The sequence below is a fragment of the Zalophus californianus genome, chromosome 8, assembly GCF_009762305.2.
Source record: "Zalophus californianus isolate mZalCal1 chromosome 8, mZalCal1.pri.v2, whole genome shotgun sequence".
Taxonomy (NCBI): domain Eukaryota; kingdom Metazoa; phylum Chordata; class Mammalia; order Carnivora; family Otariidae; genus Zalophus; species Zalophus californianus.
The window spans coordinates 19,531,930-19,552,316 of record NC_045602.1 but is presented as its reverse complement, the minus strand read 5'-3'; the positions used below and the strand labels follow the sequence as shown (position 1 = coordinate 19,552,316).

The window sequence follows — 20,387 nt, the reverse complement described above, 5'->3', positions numbered from 1 at the left end:
TCTGTGAAGTCCATTTGGTCCAGTGTGTCATTTAAAGTCTTTATTTCCTTGTTGATCTTTTGCTTAGATGATCTGTCCATTTCAGTCAGGGGGGTGTTAAAGTCCCCCACTATTATTGTATTGTTGTCAATGTGTTTCTTTGCTTTTGTTATTAATTGCCTTATATAATTGGCTGCTCCCATGTTCGGGGCATAGATATTTACAATTGTTAGATCTTCTTGTTGGATAGACCCTTTAAGTAGGATATAGTGTCCTTCCTCATCTCTTATTACAGTCTTTGTTTTAAAATCTAGTTTGTCTGATATAAGGATTGCCACCCCAGCTTTCTTTTGGTGTCCATTAGCATGGTAAATGGTTTTCCACCCCCTCACTTTCAATCTGGGGGTGTCTTTGGGTGTAAAATGAGTCTCTTGCAGACAGCATATTGATGGGTCTTGTTTTTTAATCCAATCTGATAGCCTGTGTCTTTTGATTGGGGCGTTTAGCCCATTTACATTCAGGGTAACTATTGAAAGGTATGAATTTAGTGCCATTGTATTACCTGTAAGGTGACTGTTAACTGTCTGTTGTCTGTGTTCGTTTCTGCTCTTTGCTGCTTTTAGGTTCTCTCTTTGCTTAGAGGACCCCTCTCAATATTTCTTGGAGGGCTGGTTTCGTGTTTGCAAATTCCTTTAGTTTTTGTTTGTTCTGGAAGCTTTTGATCTCTCCTTCTATTTTCAATGATAGCCTAGCTGGATATAGTATTCTTGGCTGCATATTTTTCTCGTTTAGTGCTCTGAAGATATCTTGCCAGTCCTTTCTGTCCTGCCAGGTCTCTGTGGATAAGTCTGTTGCCAATCTAATGTTTCTACCATTGTAGGTTACATATCTCTTCTCCCGAGCTGCTTTCAGGATTTTCTCTTTGTCTCTGAGACTCATAAGTTTTACTATTAGATGTCAGGGTGTTGACCTATTTTTATTGATTTTGAGAGGGGTTCTCTGTGCCTCCTGGATTTTAATGCCTGTTTCCTTCCTCACATTAGGGAAGTTCTCTGCTATAATTTGCTCCAATATACCTTCTGCCCCTCTCTCTCTCTCTTCTTCTTCTGGGATCCCAATTATTCTAATGTTGTTTCGTCTTATCGTATCACTTATCTCTCGAATTCTGCCCTCGTGATCCTGTAGTTGTTTCTCTCTCTTTTTCTCAGCCTCTTTATTTTCTATCATTTGGTCTTCTATATCGCTGATTCTCTCTTCTGCCTCATTTATCCTAGCATTTAGTGCCCCCATTTTTGATTGCACCTCATCAATAGCCTTTTTGATTTCGATTTGGTTAGATTTTAGTTCTTTTATTTCTCCAGAAAGGGTTTCTCTAATAACTTCCACGCTTTTTTCAAGCCCAGCTAGTATCTTTAAAGTCATGATTCTGAACTCTAGGTCCGACATCGTACTAATGTCCGTATTGAGTAGGTCCCTGGCTGACGGTACTACCTCTTGTTCTTTTTGCTGAGGTGATTTCTTTCGTCTTGTCATTTTGTCCAGAGGAGAATAGATGAATGAGAGAACAAAAGGCTAACAGGTTTACAACGTCCCCAGCAAATATACTGTATACAAATCAGAAAAGACCTGAAACCAGGGGAAAAGAAAGGGAAAGAAAGAAAAAAGAAAGAGAAAAAGAAAAAAAAAAAGAAAAAAAAGATAAAAACAAAAACAAAACAATTCAAAAAAGGCAGAATATGATCAAATATGATCAGGCTAGTGCATAGATCAGTGCCACACACTAGATTTTGGGCGTATTTTGGTCTGTTAGAAAAAAGGGCCTCCTAAAATTTTAAAGGAAGAAAGACATATATGTACAAAATAAGGGTTGATACAATGAAGGGATGGAAGATGACTGTAAAGATGAAAATTATAAAAGATTTTATAAAAGGACTTGGTAAGATAAGTTGTTTGAAAAAAGAAAGGAGATTTAAGGAAAAAAAAAAAGGAAAAAGGGAGAGAATGTGATCAGGCAGGAGACTAGAACAAAGCCATACACTAGTGGTTTAGGGTATATTTTGATCTGTTAGAAGAAACTGTACCTCAAAATTTTAAAGAGAGAACAACTTATATATATATGCCAAAAACAAGGATAACTACTATGAAGGGATAAAATATGACTCTAAAAATGAAAAAAAAATAAAAAATGTTTTTTTTTTTAAAAAGGGATTTATAAGATGTTGGTTGAAAAAGGGAAAAAGAAAAATAAAAAAAAGTCAACAAAAATTAACTTTGATGAAATAATGAATCATGGTAAAAAAAAAAAAAAAAAAAAAAGCCATGAATCTATGTGCAGTATTCTCCTAGCGATGGAGTTCTCCTATTCTCCTTGATCGATCAACTTGGTCTTGGCTTGCTGGCTGTTTGTGTTGATCTTCTGGGGGAGGGGCCTGTTGCTGTGGTTTCCAAATGTCTTTGCCGGAGGCGGAATTGCCCCGCCCTTGTCGGTCCGGGCTAAGGAAGCTGCTCCAGTTTGCTCTCAGGAGCTTTTGTTCCCTGCAAGCTCTCGGTACAGCTTTGGAGGACCAGGGCGAAAATGGCGGCCTCCCAGTCTCCGCCCGGAGGAGCCGAGAACTCGGGGCCCCACTCCTCAGTGCGCCCCCAGAGAAAAGCAGTCACTCCCGTGTCCCCGGTCTCTGGCCGCACTCCATGCTCACCCGGCCTGTGACCGAGCGTTGCTATCTCTGGCACCCGACCCCGCTCGGAGTCTCCAAACCCAGCAGATCCCTGCAGTGCGTTCCCGCACCGCTCCTCCCCGGGAAGGAAGGGGAGTCTCCCCGGATCTGCTGCTTGTTGGGTCCTTGCTGGGGGAGCCGTGCCCCGACTGGGCCGCAGATCACAGTTTATGGCCACCCCGAGCTGAGAGCCCGCGCCTCGGCTCCGTCTCTGCAGCCGGCTTCCCCGCCCCGACACCTGGGAGCTCTGCCGCACTCAGGCACCCCCGGTCTCTCTGTGACCCCAAGGGTCCTGAGACCACACTGTCCCGGGAGGATTCCACCCCCCGCTTAGCCACTGCAGCGACGTCCCTCCGCCGAGCCAACTTTTAAAAGGTCCGATTTTGTGCTCCGCGGCTCTATCACTTGCCAGAAGCGGCCGGCGGAGGCCCCTCCCCCGCCGTCTATCCTCCCGAATATCGCCTCGGATTCACTTCTCCGCACGTCCTACCTTCCAGTAAGTGGTCGCTTCTCTGTTCAGAGAGTTGTTGCTACTCTCCTGTTCGATCTCCTGTTGAGTTCGTAGGTGTTCAGAATGGTTTGACCCCTATTCAGCTGAATTCCTGAGACCAGACAAAATCTAGGTCTCCTACTCCTCCGCCATCTTGCTCCGCCCCCCCTAGACCTAAAGATTTTATTTTTTAAGTAATCTTCGCAGCCAGTGTGGGGCTCAAACTCAAAACCCCGAGATCAGGAGTCACATACTCTACCAACTGAGCCAGACGGGCACCCCTAATTTTGCTTTGAGCCAGCTTTTCAGTGTTTCATTTTGAGAAATTGCTTTGCTCTTTTAGTCAACTAATTTTCAGTGTCTAGTCTATTCTTAATCTGGTTCATTATATTTTTTTGTCTTACGATTTTTATTTTGATCTTGATAAATTCTATGTGGATTTGTTTTGTATTGTCTATATAAAAATATAAGAAAAATACAAGAAACTTCTCAACATATGGAATATAGTTATAATTACTACTTTAATGTCTTTATTATTTATTTATTTTTAAAGATTTTATTTATTTTTGAGAGATAGAGCACAAGCGAGGGAGATGGGCAGAGGGAGAAGCAGGCTCCCTGCTGAGCAAGGAGACCGATGCAGGACTCAATCCCAGGACCCTGGGATCATGACCTGAGCTGAAAGCAGACGCTTAACCAACTGAGCCACCCAGGCGCCCTACTTTAATGTCTTTATCTGCTAATTGTAATATCTTAGTTTGGGGTTGATTTTATTTATTTTATTTGATTGATTTTTCTTATTATATAATATATATATATATATATTGTTTTCTTCTTTGTGTGCTTGGCAATTTTATTGGATGCCAGATACTATAAATTTTGCCTTGTTGGGTTCTAGGTAGGATATTATGAATAAATATTTTTGAGTTTTTTGGGGGGCACAGTTAATTTACTTGAAAACAATTTGATTCTTTTGAATCTTGCTTTTAATGTTTGTTATGTGGATCTGGAGTAGCGTTCCGTGTAGCAAATTATTCCCCACTAATGAAGGAGGGTCCTTCTGTGTATTACTTGCAATGACCTGTGAATCATGAGATTTACCAGTCTGGCTTGTGGGAAATGGCAATATTCCTGGTTCTTTGTGAGGGCAAAATACTGTTACTTTTCTTCCTTCTGTGTGTTTTTTCCCCTAAGCTGTGATAAATTTCCTCACGTGCATTCAATGTTTAGCTGAAGTCTTGAGGGGCCCTGTGGGTATTTCCTAAGTTCTGTCTGTGCAGTGCTCTCTTCTCTGGTACTCTTTCTGATGAACTCTAAGTCCTGTTGGTGTCCTCGGAATCTTAGCTCTGTCTCTTCCACTCAGTGAGTCAGCTGATTCCCACCAGGATTCTGTGTCCCCTACATTGCAGTCTAGAAGTAGAAAGCCATTAATTGGGTCATTGTTCCTATGCTTTATAATATGTGGTTTTTCTCCTGCTGGTTTGAATATTTGCTCTATAGCTTTGTGGTTTTGTTGTTGTTTTTAAGTGGGTTCCATGCCTAGGTGTAGCCCAATGTGGGGCTCAAACTCACAACCCTGAGGTCAAGAGTAGGTTGCTTAACCAGCTAAGCCACCCAGGTGCCCCTGTAGCTTTGGTTTTTAACAGCTTAGCTGTGACAGGTCTCAGTATGGGCTTCGTGTTTATTCTGATCTGTGTTTATCATGTATCTGCAAATTAGTCTTTTTTCAATCTTTCTCTCTTCATCTTGGATAATACTTTCATCAGTCTTTGGTCAGTCCTTACTTTTTACTTTGTCATGTCCATTTTGCTGTTTTGTCCAGCCAACACATTTTTTTATTTCAGAAATTATGTTTTTCGGTTGTGGAACTTACATTTGATTTTTTTTTTTCTTTTTTGGAGAGAGCACACGCAAAGTGTGTGCTCATACGTGTGTAAGCATGGAGGGGAGGGGCAGAGGGAGAGCATCTTAAGCAGACTCCACACTGCGTAGGGAGCCCAATGTGGGGCTCAGTGTCATAACCCTGAGATCATGACCTGAGCTGAAATCAAGAGTCAGACGCTTAACTGACTGAGCCACCCAGGCACTCCTTGATTCGTTTTCATTATTTATATTTTCCAATGTGATTTTCATGCATTTAAACATTTTGTTTTACTTCATAAAGGTTAATAATAGTTGCTTTAAAATCCTGTTGTATTGGGTGCCTGGGTGGCTCAGTCGTTAAGCATCTGCCTTTGGCTCAGGTCATGATCCCAGAGTCCTGGGATCGAGCCCCACATCGGGCTCCCTGCTCCGTGGGAAGCCTGCTTCTCCCTCTCCCACTCCTCCTGCTTCTGTTCCCTCTCTCGCTGTGTCTCTCTCTGTCAAATAAATAAATAAATCTTAAAATAAATAAATAAAATCCTCTTGTGTTAGGGGCGCCTGGGTGACACAGTTGGTTAAGCGTCTGACTCTTGGTTTTGGCTTGGGTCGTGATCTCAGGGTCATGAGATTGAGCTCCACATCAGGTTCCATGCTCAGTGAGTAGTTTGCTTGGGACTTTGTCTCCTTCTCCCTCTGCCCCCCACCCCCTTGCTCTCTCTAAAATAAATAAATCTTTAAAAAAACCCTCTTATGTTAGCTTCAACATCCGGTTTCATCTCACTGTTAGGCTTGCTTGATTTTCTTTTCTTCTGAAAATATGTTTTATTGTTTTGGTTACTGCATTTGTTGGGTAATTTTGGATTGCATCCTGGATTTATTAATGTTAGTTTGTGAAGGCTCTGGATTTTATTATTTTTCTTTTATGAATAGTATTTCCTATGTTTTACAGATAATTTTCTGCTTTAGGCTTGAACTACAGACTGTTTCTTGGCTGGCAGCTTTGGTCTCCTTTCAAATCTTTTATCTTTAGCTGCGTTCTTCGCTCTGTGTCTTTGTTGTTAGGGGTCATTCATAGATGTGGGTAGATAGAGTTTGGGGATGTCTTCACTGGCTCTTGCCCTTGTGGATTCTTTAGTGTTAATGGTCAGTCATCTCTTTTCTGAACTCTCAGGCTGGTAAGTTAAGGGGTTTCCCTTAACATAACTTTCCTTACCTACCTCACTGTACTTAGCCCCATGCTGAAAGCCAGAGGGGACCTTGCTTTCTACATGTTCTCCTTTTCTGCAGATGACCATGAATTTCCAACAAACTCACCAGTTCCTTCAGTGCTTATGTATTATTTATAGGTTTCATAGTTCTTTTTTTTTAAGATTTTATTTATTTATTTGACGGGGAGAGACACAGCGAGAGAGAGGGAACACAAGCAGGGGGAGTGGAAGAGGGAGAAGCAGGCTTCCCGTGGAGCAGGGAGCCCAATGTGGGGCTCAGGGATCATGACCTGAGCTGAAGGCAGACGCTTAACGACTGAGCCACCCAGGCACCCCTTATAGTTACTTTCTGAAGCAGAGCAAGGGGTTATCTGGCAGGGTTTTCATCCATCCAGACTTGCAAAGGGAACCTTTGAGTACCAAGTATGCAGGTTTTAATTTTTAGAATAATTACTAACAGAAATATATTGTAATTTCTAAAATGTTAGTTGGTGGTTGGGGGGAGGAATAGAATAATTAAAAAAAAATTGAAATGCAGTCAAGAAGAGGAGCAGAATCATAGAACCAGTGGGAGAAGCATTACAAATATAATTGTAGATTTAAACCCAAATACATAAAAAATGACATGAAATGTTAAAGGGACTAAATGTTCTTTTTTTGTTTTTTTAAAAGATTTATTTATTTTAAAGAGAGAGAACGCATGTGAGTGGGGGTGGCCAAGGGAGAGGAAGGAGAGAGAGAATCCTCAAGCAGACTCCCTGCTGAGCATGGAGCCCAACTTGGGGCTTGATCCCAGGACCTTGAGATCATGACCAGAGCCGAGATCATGACCTGAGCCGAAATCAAGAGTCTGCCGTTTAACCGACTGAGCCACCCAGATGCCCCAGACCAAATGTTCTTTTTTTTTTTTTAAAAAAGATTTAAATATTTATTTATTTATTTGAGAGAGAGAGAGAGTGAGTATGTGGGGGGGAGGGGCTGAGGGAGAGAATCTTACAGCAGAGCCCTACGCGGGGCTCCATCCCACCACCCATCAGATGACTGAGCCGAAACTGAGTCAGAGGCTTAACTGAGCTACCCAAGCTCCCCCTAAATGTTCTTTTTAACAGACAAAGATTATCAGACTGGGAAAAATAAAATATGATGGCACTTTGTTTATAAGAGACTCACTACATACAAGGATATAGAAAGATTCCAAGTAAAATGGTGGGAAAAAGACATGCAAAACCTTAGTTACAAATATTCATAGCAGTGTTATTCATAATAGCCAAAACATAGAAATAATCCATATGTCCATCAACTGCTGAATGGATAAACAGAATGTGTTCTAGCCATACAATTGAGCCTTAAAAAGGAATGAAATTCTGACACATGCTACATGGGTTTACCTTGTACAGGTACATGTAACATGGATGAACCTCAAAGACTTAATGCTGAGTGAAGTAATTCATACATGTTATACTATTTTATTTTATTTATCTTATTATTTATTTAAAACAGATTTTATTTATTTATTTAGAATGAGTGCATGAACTGGGGAGAGGGGCAAAAGGAGAGGGAAAGAGAATCCCAAGCAGACATGGGGCTCAATCTCATGGCCCTGAGATCAGGAGCCAAAATTAAAGGTCAGATGCTTAATTGACTGAGCCATTCAGGTGCCCCATACTATTTTGTTCATATAAAATGTCCATAATAGGGGCGCCTGGGTGGCTCAGTCGTTAAGCGTCTGCCTTCGGCTCAGGTCATGATCCCAGGGTCCTGGGATCGAGCCCCGCATCGGGCTCCCTGCTCCGTGGGAAGCCTGCTTCTCCCTCTCCCACTCCCCCTGCTTGTGTTCCCTCTCTCACTGTCTCTCTCTCTCTCTGTCAAATAAATAAAATCTTAAAAAAAAAAAGTAAAATGTCCATAATAGTCATTCATAAAATGGCATGAAAGTATGCCAAGTAAATACTAACAGAATACTGCTGTGTTAGTATTAGACAAGATAGACTGTGAGGCAGAAAGCATTATTATATAGAAGACCAACTTATAATGCTAAAATCTTCAATTTTTTTAAGGGTTTTATTTATTAGAGAGAGAGAACACACGAGCAGGGGGAGGGGCAGAGTGAGAAGCAGACTCTCCACTAGCAGGGAGCCCCATGCAGGGCTTGATCCAGGACCCTGGGATCATGACCTGAGCCAAAGGCAGATGCTTAACCCACTGAGCCACCCAGGCACCCCATAAAAGCTTCAATTTATTAGAAGCTGTAATAATTTAGATTTTGTAATTCCCTGATGACTGTGTTTCAAACTGTATAAAACAAAAAGTGACAAAACTGCAGAGTCAAATTGATAATCATGTGGAGAGAGATTATATGCCTCTCAGTAATTAAAAGACCAAATGAACAAAAAATAAGTTAATGCCTGATAGATTGTTTTATTTAGATTATTTTATTATCTAGTGGGTATACTTACATAAGATAAGTACAGGATGAACACTGTTTCCAAACATACACAGGATTTATAAAATTTGGTTGTATATCCTGGCTTAAATCATAACTAATTTCCAAGGCTTAGTCATATACAAAGTTCATGAAACAAATTACAAAAAGATATAAGCAGAGAATTTTATTTGATGTTAAGAACTATTTTAATTTTGGGCACCTAGGTGGCTCAGTCATGAATTGTCTGCCTTTTGCTCAGGTCATGATCCCGGGGTCCTGGGATCGAGCCCCGCATTGGGCTCCCTGCTCAGCAGGAAGCCTGCTTCTCCCTCTCCCACTCCCTCTACTTGTGTTCCCTCTCTTGCTGTGTCTCTCTCTGTCAAATAAATAAATAAAATCTTAAAAAAAACCTTAAAATTTTAATTCTGTGTTACTAGTAAACAAAAAATTGCAAACAATATATGAACTGCAGGGAAAGATATATAGATATCAAGAAATCATAAAGTTGCTTCTTTGAAAAAAAAGTAATAAAATTAACAAATCTTTGGCATGATTGGTCGTGAGAAAAAGAAGGCATTGATAAGTGGTATTAGGAATGCAAAATGTGATGTATCAGATTCTTTAAATGTTAAAGGTTAGGAGGATAAAGGCCTGAACTTAAGAGGTTATTGTAGAAAACTTTTAAGAAAAAACCATGACTTTTATATGAATCTTCATAGCTTTTTTTGTAATAGTCCCAAATTGGGAACAATCCAAAGGGCCATCAACATGTGAATCAATAAACAAATTGTGGTATACCCATACAATGGAATATTGCTTAACCATAAAAAGCAACCGGCTGTTAGTAAACCAACAGTGCAGTGAATCTCAGAATAATTATGCTGAATGAAAGAATCCAGAAAAAAAAGTACTTACTGTGTGATCCCATACATATAAAATTTTAGAGAATGCAAGCTAATCTGTAGTGAGAGAACATAGATTAGCAGTTGCCTGGGGATTGGAAGAGGTGAAGGAGGAGCAGTAGGGATGGATTACAAAGGGACGTGAGGAAGAGTGTGTTGGATATGTTACTTATTTTGATAGTGATGGTAGTTTCACAGGTGTATACACACTTCAAAACTTACTCCATTGTATACTTTAAATATGTTGTGTATTGTATGTCAAGTTTATCTTCGAAAGGCTTAAAAAGAAAAAACTTGTTCAGAATGGTATGATGAAGTTAATTGGAATCCAGTTTCAGTTGTGAATGTGGATATAAAATTCCTAAACAAACTAGTAACATGTGGTTTCCAGGAAGATATAAAAAGGATAATAACATCATGACCAAATTGATTGTATTTCACATATACAAGGTTTGATTAATATGAGAGAAATCAATTAAGGTAAATTTATCATATTACTATGTTAATGGTAAATCATATAATCATCTCAATAGATGTGGAAGAAATGTTGGATGAAATTTAATATTTTTTTATTATTACAACTTTTTAAAAATTAACATATAATGTATTGTTTGTTTCAGGGGTACAGGTCTGTGATTCATCAGTCTTACACAATTCACAGCACTCACCATAGCACATACCCTCCCCAGTGTCCATGACCACCCCATCCCTCCCGCTCCCCTCCACTCAAGCAACCCTCAGTTTGTTTCCTGAGTTTTAATCTCTTATGGTTTGTCTCTCTCTCTGGTTTTGTCCCGTTTCATTTTTTCCTCTCTTCCCCCATGATCCTTTGCCTTGTTTCTCAAATTCCACATATCAGCGAGATCATATGATAATTGTCTTTCTCTCATTGACTTATTTCTCTTAGCATAATACCCTTTAGTTCCATCCACGTCATTGCAAATGGCAAGATTTCACTTTTTTGATGGCTGCATAATATTCCCTTGTATATATATCCACCACATCTTGTTTATCCATTCATCTGCCGATGGACATTTAGGCTCTTTCCATAGTTTGTCTATTGTGGACATTGCTACTATAAACATTGGGGTGCACTTGCCCCTTCAGATCACTACCTTTGAATCTTTGGGGTAAATACCCAGTAGTGCAATTGCTGGTCTAAGGGTAGCTGTATTTTCAACATTTTGAGGAACCTCCATACTGTTCTCCAGAGTGGCTGCACCAGCTTGCATTCCCACCAACAGTGTAGGAGGGTTCCCCTTTTAATATTTGTTTTTGATAAGGTCACTCAGAGAATGAGGAATATAGGTATCTGTAAAAACCTATTACAAACAATGTTGAAAGATGAAAACTTTAGTATGACAGTTATAAGCATGTCTATGAACACTTGTGATCAACGCTGTACACAGATCCCAGTCAGTGTAGTCTGGTAAGACAAAACAATATAAGGTGTGTGTAATGGAGAGGAATAAACAATACTGTTATTATTTATAGATGATATAATTATGTGTGTAGAAATTCCATAGCAGTCTCTAGATAACTTTTTGGATGTAGTAATGAGCATCTAGCAGGGTTAAACCAATCATTATAGAGAATTTTGCCTTTCTGTGTACCAATTTTCTGCATAAAAATGTAAAGTTACTATTTAAAAACTCATTTAGAAAAGAAGATACTAGGAGTAAATTAAGTTCCTTGTACATCTTTGGAGAAAAGAATAAAACTTGATTCAGAAACATTAAAGAAAGATTAAATAAATGGAGAGAAATACCGTGTACATGCGTTGGGAGGCTGGATATTTGTAAGTTGTTTGTTCTTCCATATTTATCAATAGATTCAGTATAATCCTGTTCAAGCTTTTTGAGGTGGGATTTGACAAAATGACTAATTTATATGGAAATAAAAAGGAATAAGAATAGTGAAGACAAGGTGGGAGTATTTGCTGTACTGATTTTTAAGGCCTCTTAAGGTTAAGATAATTTGATGTTGTGGAGGACTAGACTAATCGACAAATGGAACAGAGTCCAGAGCCACATATAAATCTACACATATATGGATGCTTGATTTATAATAAAAGAGGCAATGCAGTACTGTTGGGAAAGGATGACCTTTTAAATAAATAATGCTGGGAGAATTGGGTGTCCAGTGAAAAAATAAAACTGGATCCTTCTTCACACCATACAGAACAATTCCAGTTGATTTTATTTAGATCCATATTTGAAGGTAATACAGATGCTTTTAGAAGATACGTAGGAGAAAGGGTTAGGGTAGGCAAGTAGGCCTCGAATATAGTATTAAGTAGTTTGGACTTTATTTTGAATGTAGTAAGTTTACTAACGGATTTTGATCCAGGTCATTTGATTTTTCTAAAGAAGGCAGCTTTTGGTAGAATCTAAGCTAGGTTGTAATTCTGTTTCTGGCCATGGTTGAGACTTTGTTTTTGAAAACCCTTGTAGAGAACACTTAAAAATGCTGATAAATATATTTTTTAAAGATGTATTTATTTATATGAGAGGGTGGGGGGGCAGATGGACAGGAAGAGAGAGAATCTCACGCAAACTCCCTGCTAAGTGCAGAGCCTGACTTGGGGCTTGATTTCATGACCCTGAGATTATGACCTGAGCTGAAATCAAGAGTTAGGTGCTTAACTGAGCCACCCAGGTGCCCCCAAAATGCTGATAAATCTTAACAAACACTTGAAATACCTATCTGTGATTGGAATGTACTAAGGAAAAATTTGAGGTTAAATATGAACTTACACTTAAGGATGCTTATTTTGTACCCTTGATATTTGAAGTGAGACACTTAGATCGTTAATTTTCACTTATTTAATTAGAAAGAACAAGCAACAAATCCTCACTATACATGTACACTGGGTCTCTAGCATTTTGGTTTCATTTATAGTTTTGAGAAATATTTAGAACAGTTTATTTGGGAGTGAGAATGATTTCTTTAACTTATTGAGCATATTGGAAAAGTTACTTCAGGCAGGTATTAGCACTAAGAATAAAGGGGTAGAAGTGAGAACACTAGGAAGACCTTTATTACTAGAAGTATGGTTTTTGTTATAATTAAACATGCAACATTTTTATTCAGAAATGTTTAAGTCAGTTTCAAAAACTAAAATATGCACAAAATGATTTTGAATTGAACTTAGTTAAAATAGTAGCCATTCTTTTTTTTAAATTTTTTGTTGTTATGTTAATCACCATACATTACATCATTAGTTTTTGATGTAGTGTTCCATGATTCATTGTTTGTGCATAGCACCCAGTGCTCCACGCAGAACATGCCCTCTTTAATACCCATCACCAGGCTAACCCATTCTCCCAGCCCCCTCCCCTCTAGAACCCTCAGTTTGTTTTTCAGAGTCCATCGTCTCTCATGGTTCGTCTCCCCCTCTGATTTCCCCCACTTCATTCTTCCCCTTCTGCTATCTTCTTTTTTTTTTTTCTTAACATATATTGCATTATTTGTTTCAGAGGTACAGATCTGTGATTCAACAGTCTTGCACAATTCACAGCGCTCACCATAGCACATACCCTCCCCAATGTCTATCACCCAGCCACCCCATCCCTCCCACCCCCACCACTCCAGCAACCCTCAATTTGTGTCCTGAGATTAAGAATTTCTTATATCAGTGAGGTCATATGATACATGTCTTTCTCTGATTGACTTATTTCACTCAGTATAACACCCTCCATTTCCATCCACGTCGTTGCAAATGGCAAGATCTCATTCCTTTTGATGGCTGCATAATAGTTCATTGTGTATATATACCACATCTTCTTTATCCATTCATCTGTTGATGGACATCTTGGCTCTTTCCACAGTTTGGCTATTGTGGACATTGCTGCTATAAACATCGGGGTGCATATACCCCTTTGGATCCCTACATTTGTATCTTTGGGGTAAATACCCAATAGTGCAATTGCTGGATCATAGGGTAGCTCTATTTTCAACTTTTTGAGGAACCTCCATACTGTTTTCCAGAGTGGTTGCACCAGCTTGCATTCCCACCAACAGTGTAGGAGGGTTCCCCTTTCTCCGCATCCCTGCCAACATCTATCGTTTCCTGACTTGTTAATTTTCGCCATTCTGACTGGTGTGAGGTGGTATCTCATTGAGGTTTTGATTTGGATTTCCCTGATGCCGAGCGATGTCGGGCACTTTTTCATGTGTCTGTTGGCCATTTGGATGTCTTCTTTGGAAAAATGTCTGTTCATGTCTTCTGCCCATTTCTTGATTGGATTATTTGTTCTTTGGGTGTTGAGTTTGATAAGTTCTTTATAGAATTTGGATACTAGCCCTTTATCTGATACGTCATCTGCAAGTATCTTCTCCCATTCTGTCAGTTGTCTCCTGGTTTTGTTGACTGTTGCTTTTGCTGTGCAAAAGCTTTTTTATCTTGATGAGGTCCCAATAGTTCATTTTTCCCTTGCTTCCCTTGCCTTTGGCAATGTTTCTAGGAAGAAGTTGCTGTGGCTGAGGTCCAAGAGGTTGCTGCCTGTGTTCTCCTTTAGGATTTTGATGGACTCCTGTCTCACATTTAGGTCTTTCAACCATTTTGAGTCTATTTTTGTGTGTGGTGTAAGGAAATGGTCCAGTTTCATTCTTCTGCATGTGGCTGTCCAGTTTTCCTAACACCATTTGTTGAGGACACTGTCTTTTTTCCATTGGACATTCTTTCCTGCTTTGTCGAACGTGAGTTGACCATAGAGTTGAGGGTCCATTTCTGGGCTCTCTATTCTGTTCCATTGATCTATGTGTCTGTTTTTGTGCCAGTACCATACTGTCTTGATGATGACAGCTTTGTAATAGAGCTGGAAGTCTGGAATTGTGTTGCCACCAGCTTTGCTTTTCTTTTTCAATATTCCTTTTCCTTTTTCAATATTCCAGTATTTGGGGTCTTTTCTGGTTCCATACAAATTTTAGGATTATTTGTTCCATTTCTTTGAAAAAAATTGATGATATTTTAATGGGGATTGCATTGAATGTGTAGATTGCTCTAGGTAGCATTGACATCTTCACAATATTTGTTCTTCCAATCCGTGAGCATGGAACATTTTTCCATTTCTTTGTGTCTTCCTCAGTTTCTTTCATGAGTATTTTATAGTTTTCTGAGTATAGATCCTTTGCCTCTTTGCTTAGATTTACTCCTAGGTATCTTATGGTGTTGGGTGCAATTGTAAATGGGATCGACTCCTTAATTTCTCTTTCTTCTGTCTTGTTGGTGTATAGGAATGCCACTGATTTCTGTGCATTGATTTTTATATCCTGCCACTTTCCTGAATTCCTGTATGAGTTCTAGCAGTTTTGGGGTGGAGTCTTTTGGGTTTTCCACATAAAGTATCATATCATCTGCAAACAGTGAGAGTTTGACTTCTTTGCTGATTCGGATGCCTTTTATTTTTTTTGTTGTTGTCTGATTGCTGTGGCTAGGACTTCTAATACTATGTTGAATAGCAGTGGTGATAGTGGACATCCCTGCCGCATTCCTGACCTCAGGGGGAAAGCTCTCAGTTTTTCCCCATTGAGAATGATATTCGCTGTAGGTTTTTCATAGATGATTTTTACGATATTGAGGTATGTACCCTCTATCCCTATACTCTGAAGAGTTTGGATCAAGAAAGGATGCTTTACTTTGTCAAGTGCTTTTTCTGCATCTGTTGAGAGGATCATATGATTCTTGTTCTTTCTTTGTTAATGTATTGTATCACGTTGATTGGTTTGTGGATGTTGAACCAACCTTGCAACCCAGGGATAAATCCCAGTTGGTCTCGTGGTGAATAATCCTTTTAATGTACTGCTGGATCTTATTGGCTAGTAAAATAGTAGCCATTCTAAAGAAATCATCCGAAAGTATAACAGTAATGCAACTGTAATTCTGTAGGAACTCTAAACATCATATAAATTGCCAGACATAAAGCACCCCCCAAGATTGCTGTCTATTAAAACAGACTTTTATAGTTCTTTTTTAAAAAACATTATAATTAATTAATTAATTTTTAGTAATTTCTACACCCAATGTGGGGCTCAAACTCACAACCCAGAGGTCAAGAGTCACATACTCTACTGACTGAGCCAGCCAGGCACCCCTATATTTCTTTTTTTGAAAGAGTTTTATTGAGATAGTATTCATATATCATACAGTTCAGTCATTTAAACTGTTCAGTGGCTTTCAGTTTATTTCCAGAGTTGTGTAACCATCACCATAATGAATTATAGAACATTTTCCTCTCCCCAGAAAGAAAGAAACCTTTTAACCTTTACCCATCACTCTCCAACCTCCTCTTCAGTCCCCCCAAACCCTAGACAAGCCCTAAAAAACATTGTGTTTCTATAGACTTGCCTATTGGATATTTCATATAAATGGAATCATACAGTATGGGGACTTTTCTGACTGGCTTTTTTCAATTAGCCCAGTGTTTTCAAGGTTCATCCATAATATAGCATCTATCAGTACTTCATTTGTTTTTATTGACAAATTATATTTCATTGATTTATCCATTCATCGGTTGTTGGACATTTGCATTGCTTCCACTTCTTGGCTATTGTGAATAAAGCTGCTATGAACATTTGTGTACAAGTCTTTTATGGACATTGCTGGATCATATGGTAACTTTATGTTTAATAGTTGACGGAACTGTCAGACAGTTTCCAAAAGAGGTATACCATTTTACATTCCCATTAAACAGTGTGTGAATGTTCCCATTTCTCTACATCCTTGCCAATACTTATTATTTGTCTTTTTGATTATTATCATCCTAGTGGGTTTAAAGTGGTACCTCGGGGCACCTGGGTGGTTCAGTCAGTTGAGCGTTTGCCTTCTGCTTGGGTCATGATTCCAGGGTCCTGGGATTGAGCCCCACATTGGGCTCTCTGCTCAGCGGGAGCCTGCTTCTCCTTCTCCCTGCTGCTCCCCCTGCATGTATTCTATCTCTGTCAAATAAATAAATAAATAAAATCTCTAAAAAGAAAACCTTTAAAGTGGTACCTCATTTGGTTTTGATTGTATATCCCTGATGATGGACCCTTTGTATAGGTTCTATGGCGAAATGTCTATTTAAATCTGACTGTTTTTAAGTTGGGTTAATTTTCTTTATATTGTTGAATTGTAATTGTTCTTTGCATATTCTGGACTCTAGACCCTTATCAGTTATATAATTTGCAAATATTTTCTCCTATTCTTTAGGTGCCTTTTCGTTTTTCTTGATAGCACAAAATTATTAATTTTGATGAAGTCCTTATCTCTTTGGTTGTTGTTTCTGTGCTTTAGGTGTCTTTTAATGTATTGTTTGAATACTTTCAAAAGTGATTTCAGTACATTATTTTGCATTAAGATTATTTCATGCCATAATTTTATTAGCATTTAAGACTGATAAAGTTTAGTATAAGCAGCAGTTTTTACAATTTTTTCTTTCCTTTTTTTAATTTATAATTTTGTCTGAAACTTTTGTTACAGCTCTATAGTGTCAACCCTCCTTGCTCTTATGGATGGATTAGATAATAGGGGGGAAATTGTTGTTATTGGTGCTACAAACAGACTTGATTCTATAGATCCTGCTCTTAGGAGACCGGGTCGTTTTGACAGAGAATTCCTTTTCAACCTGCCTGATCAAAAGGTAAAAATTTCTGTTTTTATATATGAAGATTTATTTGTGATTCAGTTATGAAGCATATATGCACTTTGAGAGTGGTATTTTATGAATTTTCATTTAAAAACATTTTGTGCTTATGGGATAGCTTAGTAATTCTAAAAAGAAATGCTTGAATAATTTAGTCTTTTTCTCTTAACAGCTATTGGAACATTTATGACTTTTAGGAAGAGGAAAACCCTTGATTAGGTCACTGATGCTTACTTCTTCTTTTCTTCAGTTCCCAGATTGTAGTAATTATCTTGGATGGCAGGTTATATGTCTCTAGTTAGCCAAAGGAGCTGTGTTCCAATAAAAATAATGTTTTTAGAGTATTAGTTTATGAATAAGAACCCAATGTGCAAATTTTCATAGAAATGACCATATCATAATTAATTAAAAGCAGCAAAAGTTATTCATTATAGTATATTTTTAAGAATGTATAATTAAAACAGGGCAATCTACAGTCATTGTGTAAAATGTTATTTAATATTTTATATAGTGTTTTCCCCTAATTCTGCTTGACATCTTTATTGTTGTTATTGGTTTGAGCAGTTTAATCATTGACTATCTCTTCACTGGAAACTCAAGTTTGAAAGGGGGAGATGTATATAGAGAAGATACTTTGTTTGACAATGTTTCCCATGTAATTTAACATTTCAAATAAACAAAATTAAAACATTTATAACATACAAATATAACCTAAAGACAGAAGGTACTATTTATGGATATATAATATACACACATACACATTTGTAATTGTCATATGGCTTTGACTTTAGATCTCCATGTAAAATGCCTGGTTTACATACTTAGATGTAAAAGGTTGTGATTAGGACAGTGTACAAGAGTACAGGGAAATGAAGGCAATGGTGCTGCTATGTAGAGCAGTTCATAGTTCAGCTGGAAATCAGTCTGCGCAGCCACTAGTAGTTTTCTCAGTTTTGGATTGACTGTCTAACTTAGAGGCTTTAATTTGGTACTGAATTTACCTGGGATAGAAAACCTAGCATATACAGCATCATTTTCAATACCCAAGTGTAGCTTTCAGGACTGTATCAATGCATAGAGGTGTGCTTAGTTGTAGAAGACAAGGCTGAAGTGCGAGGAGTCTATTTCAGCATGGGGAAGCATCAGCTGTCTTGTTTGGGACATCGTACAGTCCAAGCACATCTTTTAGGCTCTAGTGTACGTGGATAATGTGTTGAGTTCTAAGAAACACAGCCTGTGTTCATTTTGGTATAGGAAAGCCATTATCTCGATTAACCAGTTGTCTTCTAGTCATGTGGCCCTCAGTCATGTATGCCAGTTATAGTCCTCACAATTCAGGTGCAGCCCACACAAATCAGAGATTAACAATAAACAAGGTCTAGAACAGCACTGTCCAGTCGAATTTTCTGTAATGATGGAAATTTCTTTATTTGTATTGTGCACTGAGAATGTCCAGTATGGTAGCCACTAACCACATGTGGCTGTTGAGCTCTTGAAATGTCACTAGTGTGACTGAGGAACTGAATTTTGAGTTTTCTTTAAAAATTTAAATAAAGTAGCATTATGTGGCTAGTGGCTTACTACATTGTACAGCACGGATCTTGACATAGTTTTCCATGTTGAATTTTAACTTTCTACATTTCAAGAAAACTGTACTTTGAGGCTTAAACCTAAGGTCATTTTTCTTGGTCTGTGTCTATGGAACAGGCTTGGACTATTTTTTTTCTCCTTAGATAATATTTAAAGTCATGAGATTATAAGACTAAATGAGATTATCAAATCCTCTATCCTAAGGATCAGTTAGTAAGGTAAAAGTATGAGAGTGGACTCTGGAAGCCAAGTGAAGAAAGTCTATCATGAAGATGGTGTGACTTTTGTCGTATGTTGCTAAATTAAGTCAGATGAGAAAATTGGCCATTGTTTTTAGCATGGGAGATGGGATGGGAGCAAGTCGACTTAGTGGTGGGTGCAAAAATGCTTGACTGTAGTATGGTTAGTTTAAGAGAGAACAGGAGGAGAGGAATTGGAGACAGAGAATGAAATTAAGTTTTTCAAAGAGTTTTGTTGCAAAAAAGAAGCAAAGAATTGAGGTGATAGATGTTGAGTGATTTGGAGGCAAGAGAAAGTATGTTATTTTTAAGCTGGGACAAATAGCCAATAGAGAAGGAAATTTTGGTGATGAAATTGAGAACGAAGAATTATCACCATGTGTCCTTAATAGGCAAGAGGGGCCATAGTATTTACTATATGAGTGGTGAGAATGACTTTTAAGATAGGAATTGGATAGTTTGTGATACTAGGGCATCCTAGTATCCTAACAATGTATAAGAGTATCTTAATGCAAAATAATGTACAATGTATAGATAATGTATAGATAGGAATTGGATAGTTTGTGATACTAGGGAGAAGACAGAATATTATGGGTACAAATGCCTACAGGTGTACAAATTTAGTGTGGAGTGTCTCTGGAATTTTCTTTTGACTGCTTCAGTTTTCTCAGTGATTTAGGAAGCAAGGTCTGAATGAGAAGCTGAGTGTGAAGACAGAGAAACTAAACTAGTCTGCTAGGAGATAGACCTAATGAATGATCTAGGGAAGGATTAAAGGCAATGATAAGGATCCGTTTGGGAAGTTAATTTAAAGTTATAAAGTCAGTGTCTCATATTAGTCCTGTAGTTTGGGCAGTGGAATATCATGACTCCTGCTGTTTGACCAAATGAAAGTATAGGAAAAAAAGCAAGCCTTGATTCTTCCAAATTTTAGTAATTTTGTTAACTCTTATTAGCACAAAAAATACCTTCTTGAGGCAGTGATGCTTTTTAATTTCTTTTGTTTCTTTTCCTTTATTATCATCAACACTTAAAATTATTATGTGTTATGTATTTATGAATCCTGAAAAATGAGGAACTTGAATTTGTCTCCGACTCTTAGTAGTAGAGGAAGCTACTTTTTTTTTTTTAATTTTATTTATTTATTTGACAGAGAGAGAGAGGGAATGAGCACAAGTAGGGGGAGCAGCAGGCAGAAGGAGAGGGAGAAACAGACTCCTCACTGAGCGGGTAGCCTGATGCTGGGTTCAATCCCAGGACCCTGGAATCATGACCCTAACTGAAGGCAGACGCTTAACTGACTGAGCCACCCAGGCACCCAGGAAGCTACTTTCTTTTAGGGGAAGCAATAT

General features: G+C 38.4%; 1 protein-coding gene across 2 annotated transcripts in view; it reads left to right on the top strand.

Moving 5' to 3' along the window:
* Positions 1-20,387, top strand: part of ATAD2B (ATPase family AAA domain containing 2B) — a 168,597-nt gene that overhangs the window by 65,614 nt on the left and 82,596 nt on the right. For both annotated transcript variants that reach the window (XM_027621587.2, XM_027621586.2), the window contains exon 14: positions 17,044-17,203. In XM_027621587.2, coding sequence (XP_027477388.1) covers positions 17,044-17,203 — 160 coding nt within the window. The remainder of the gene's footprint in view (positions 1-17,043; positions 17,204-20,387) is intronic.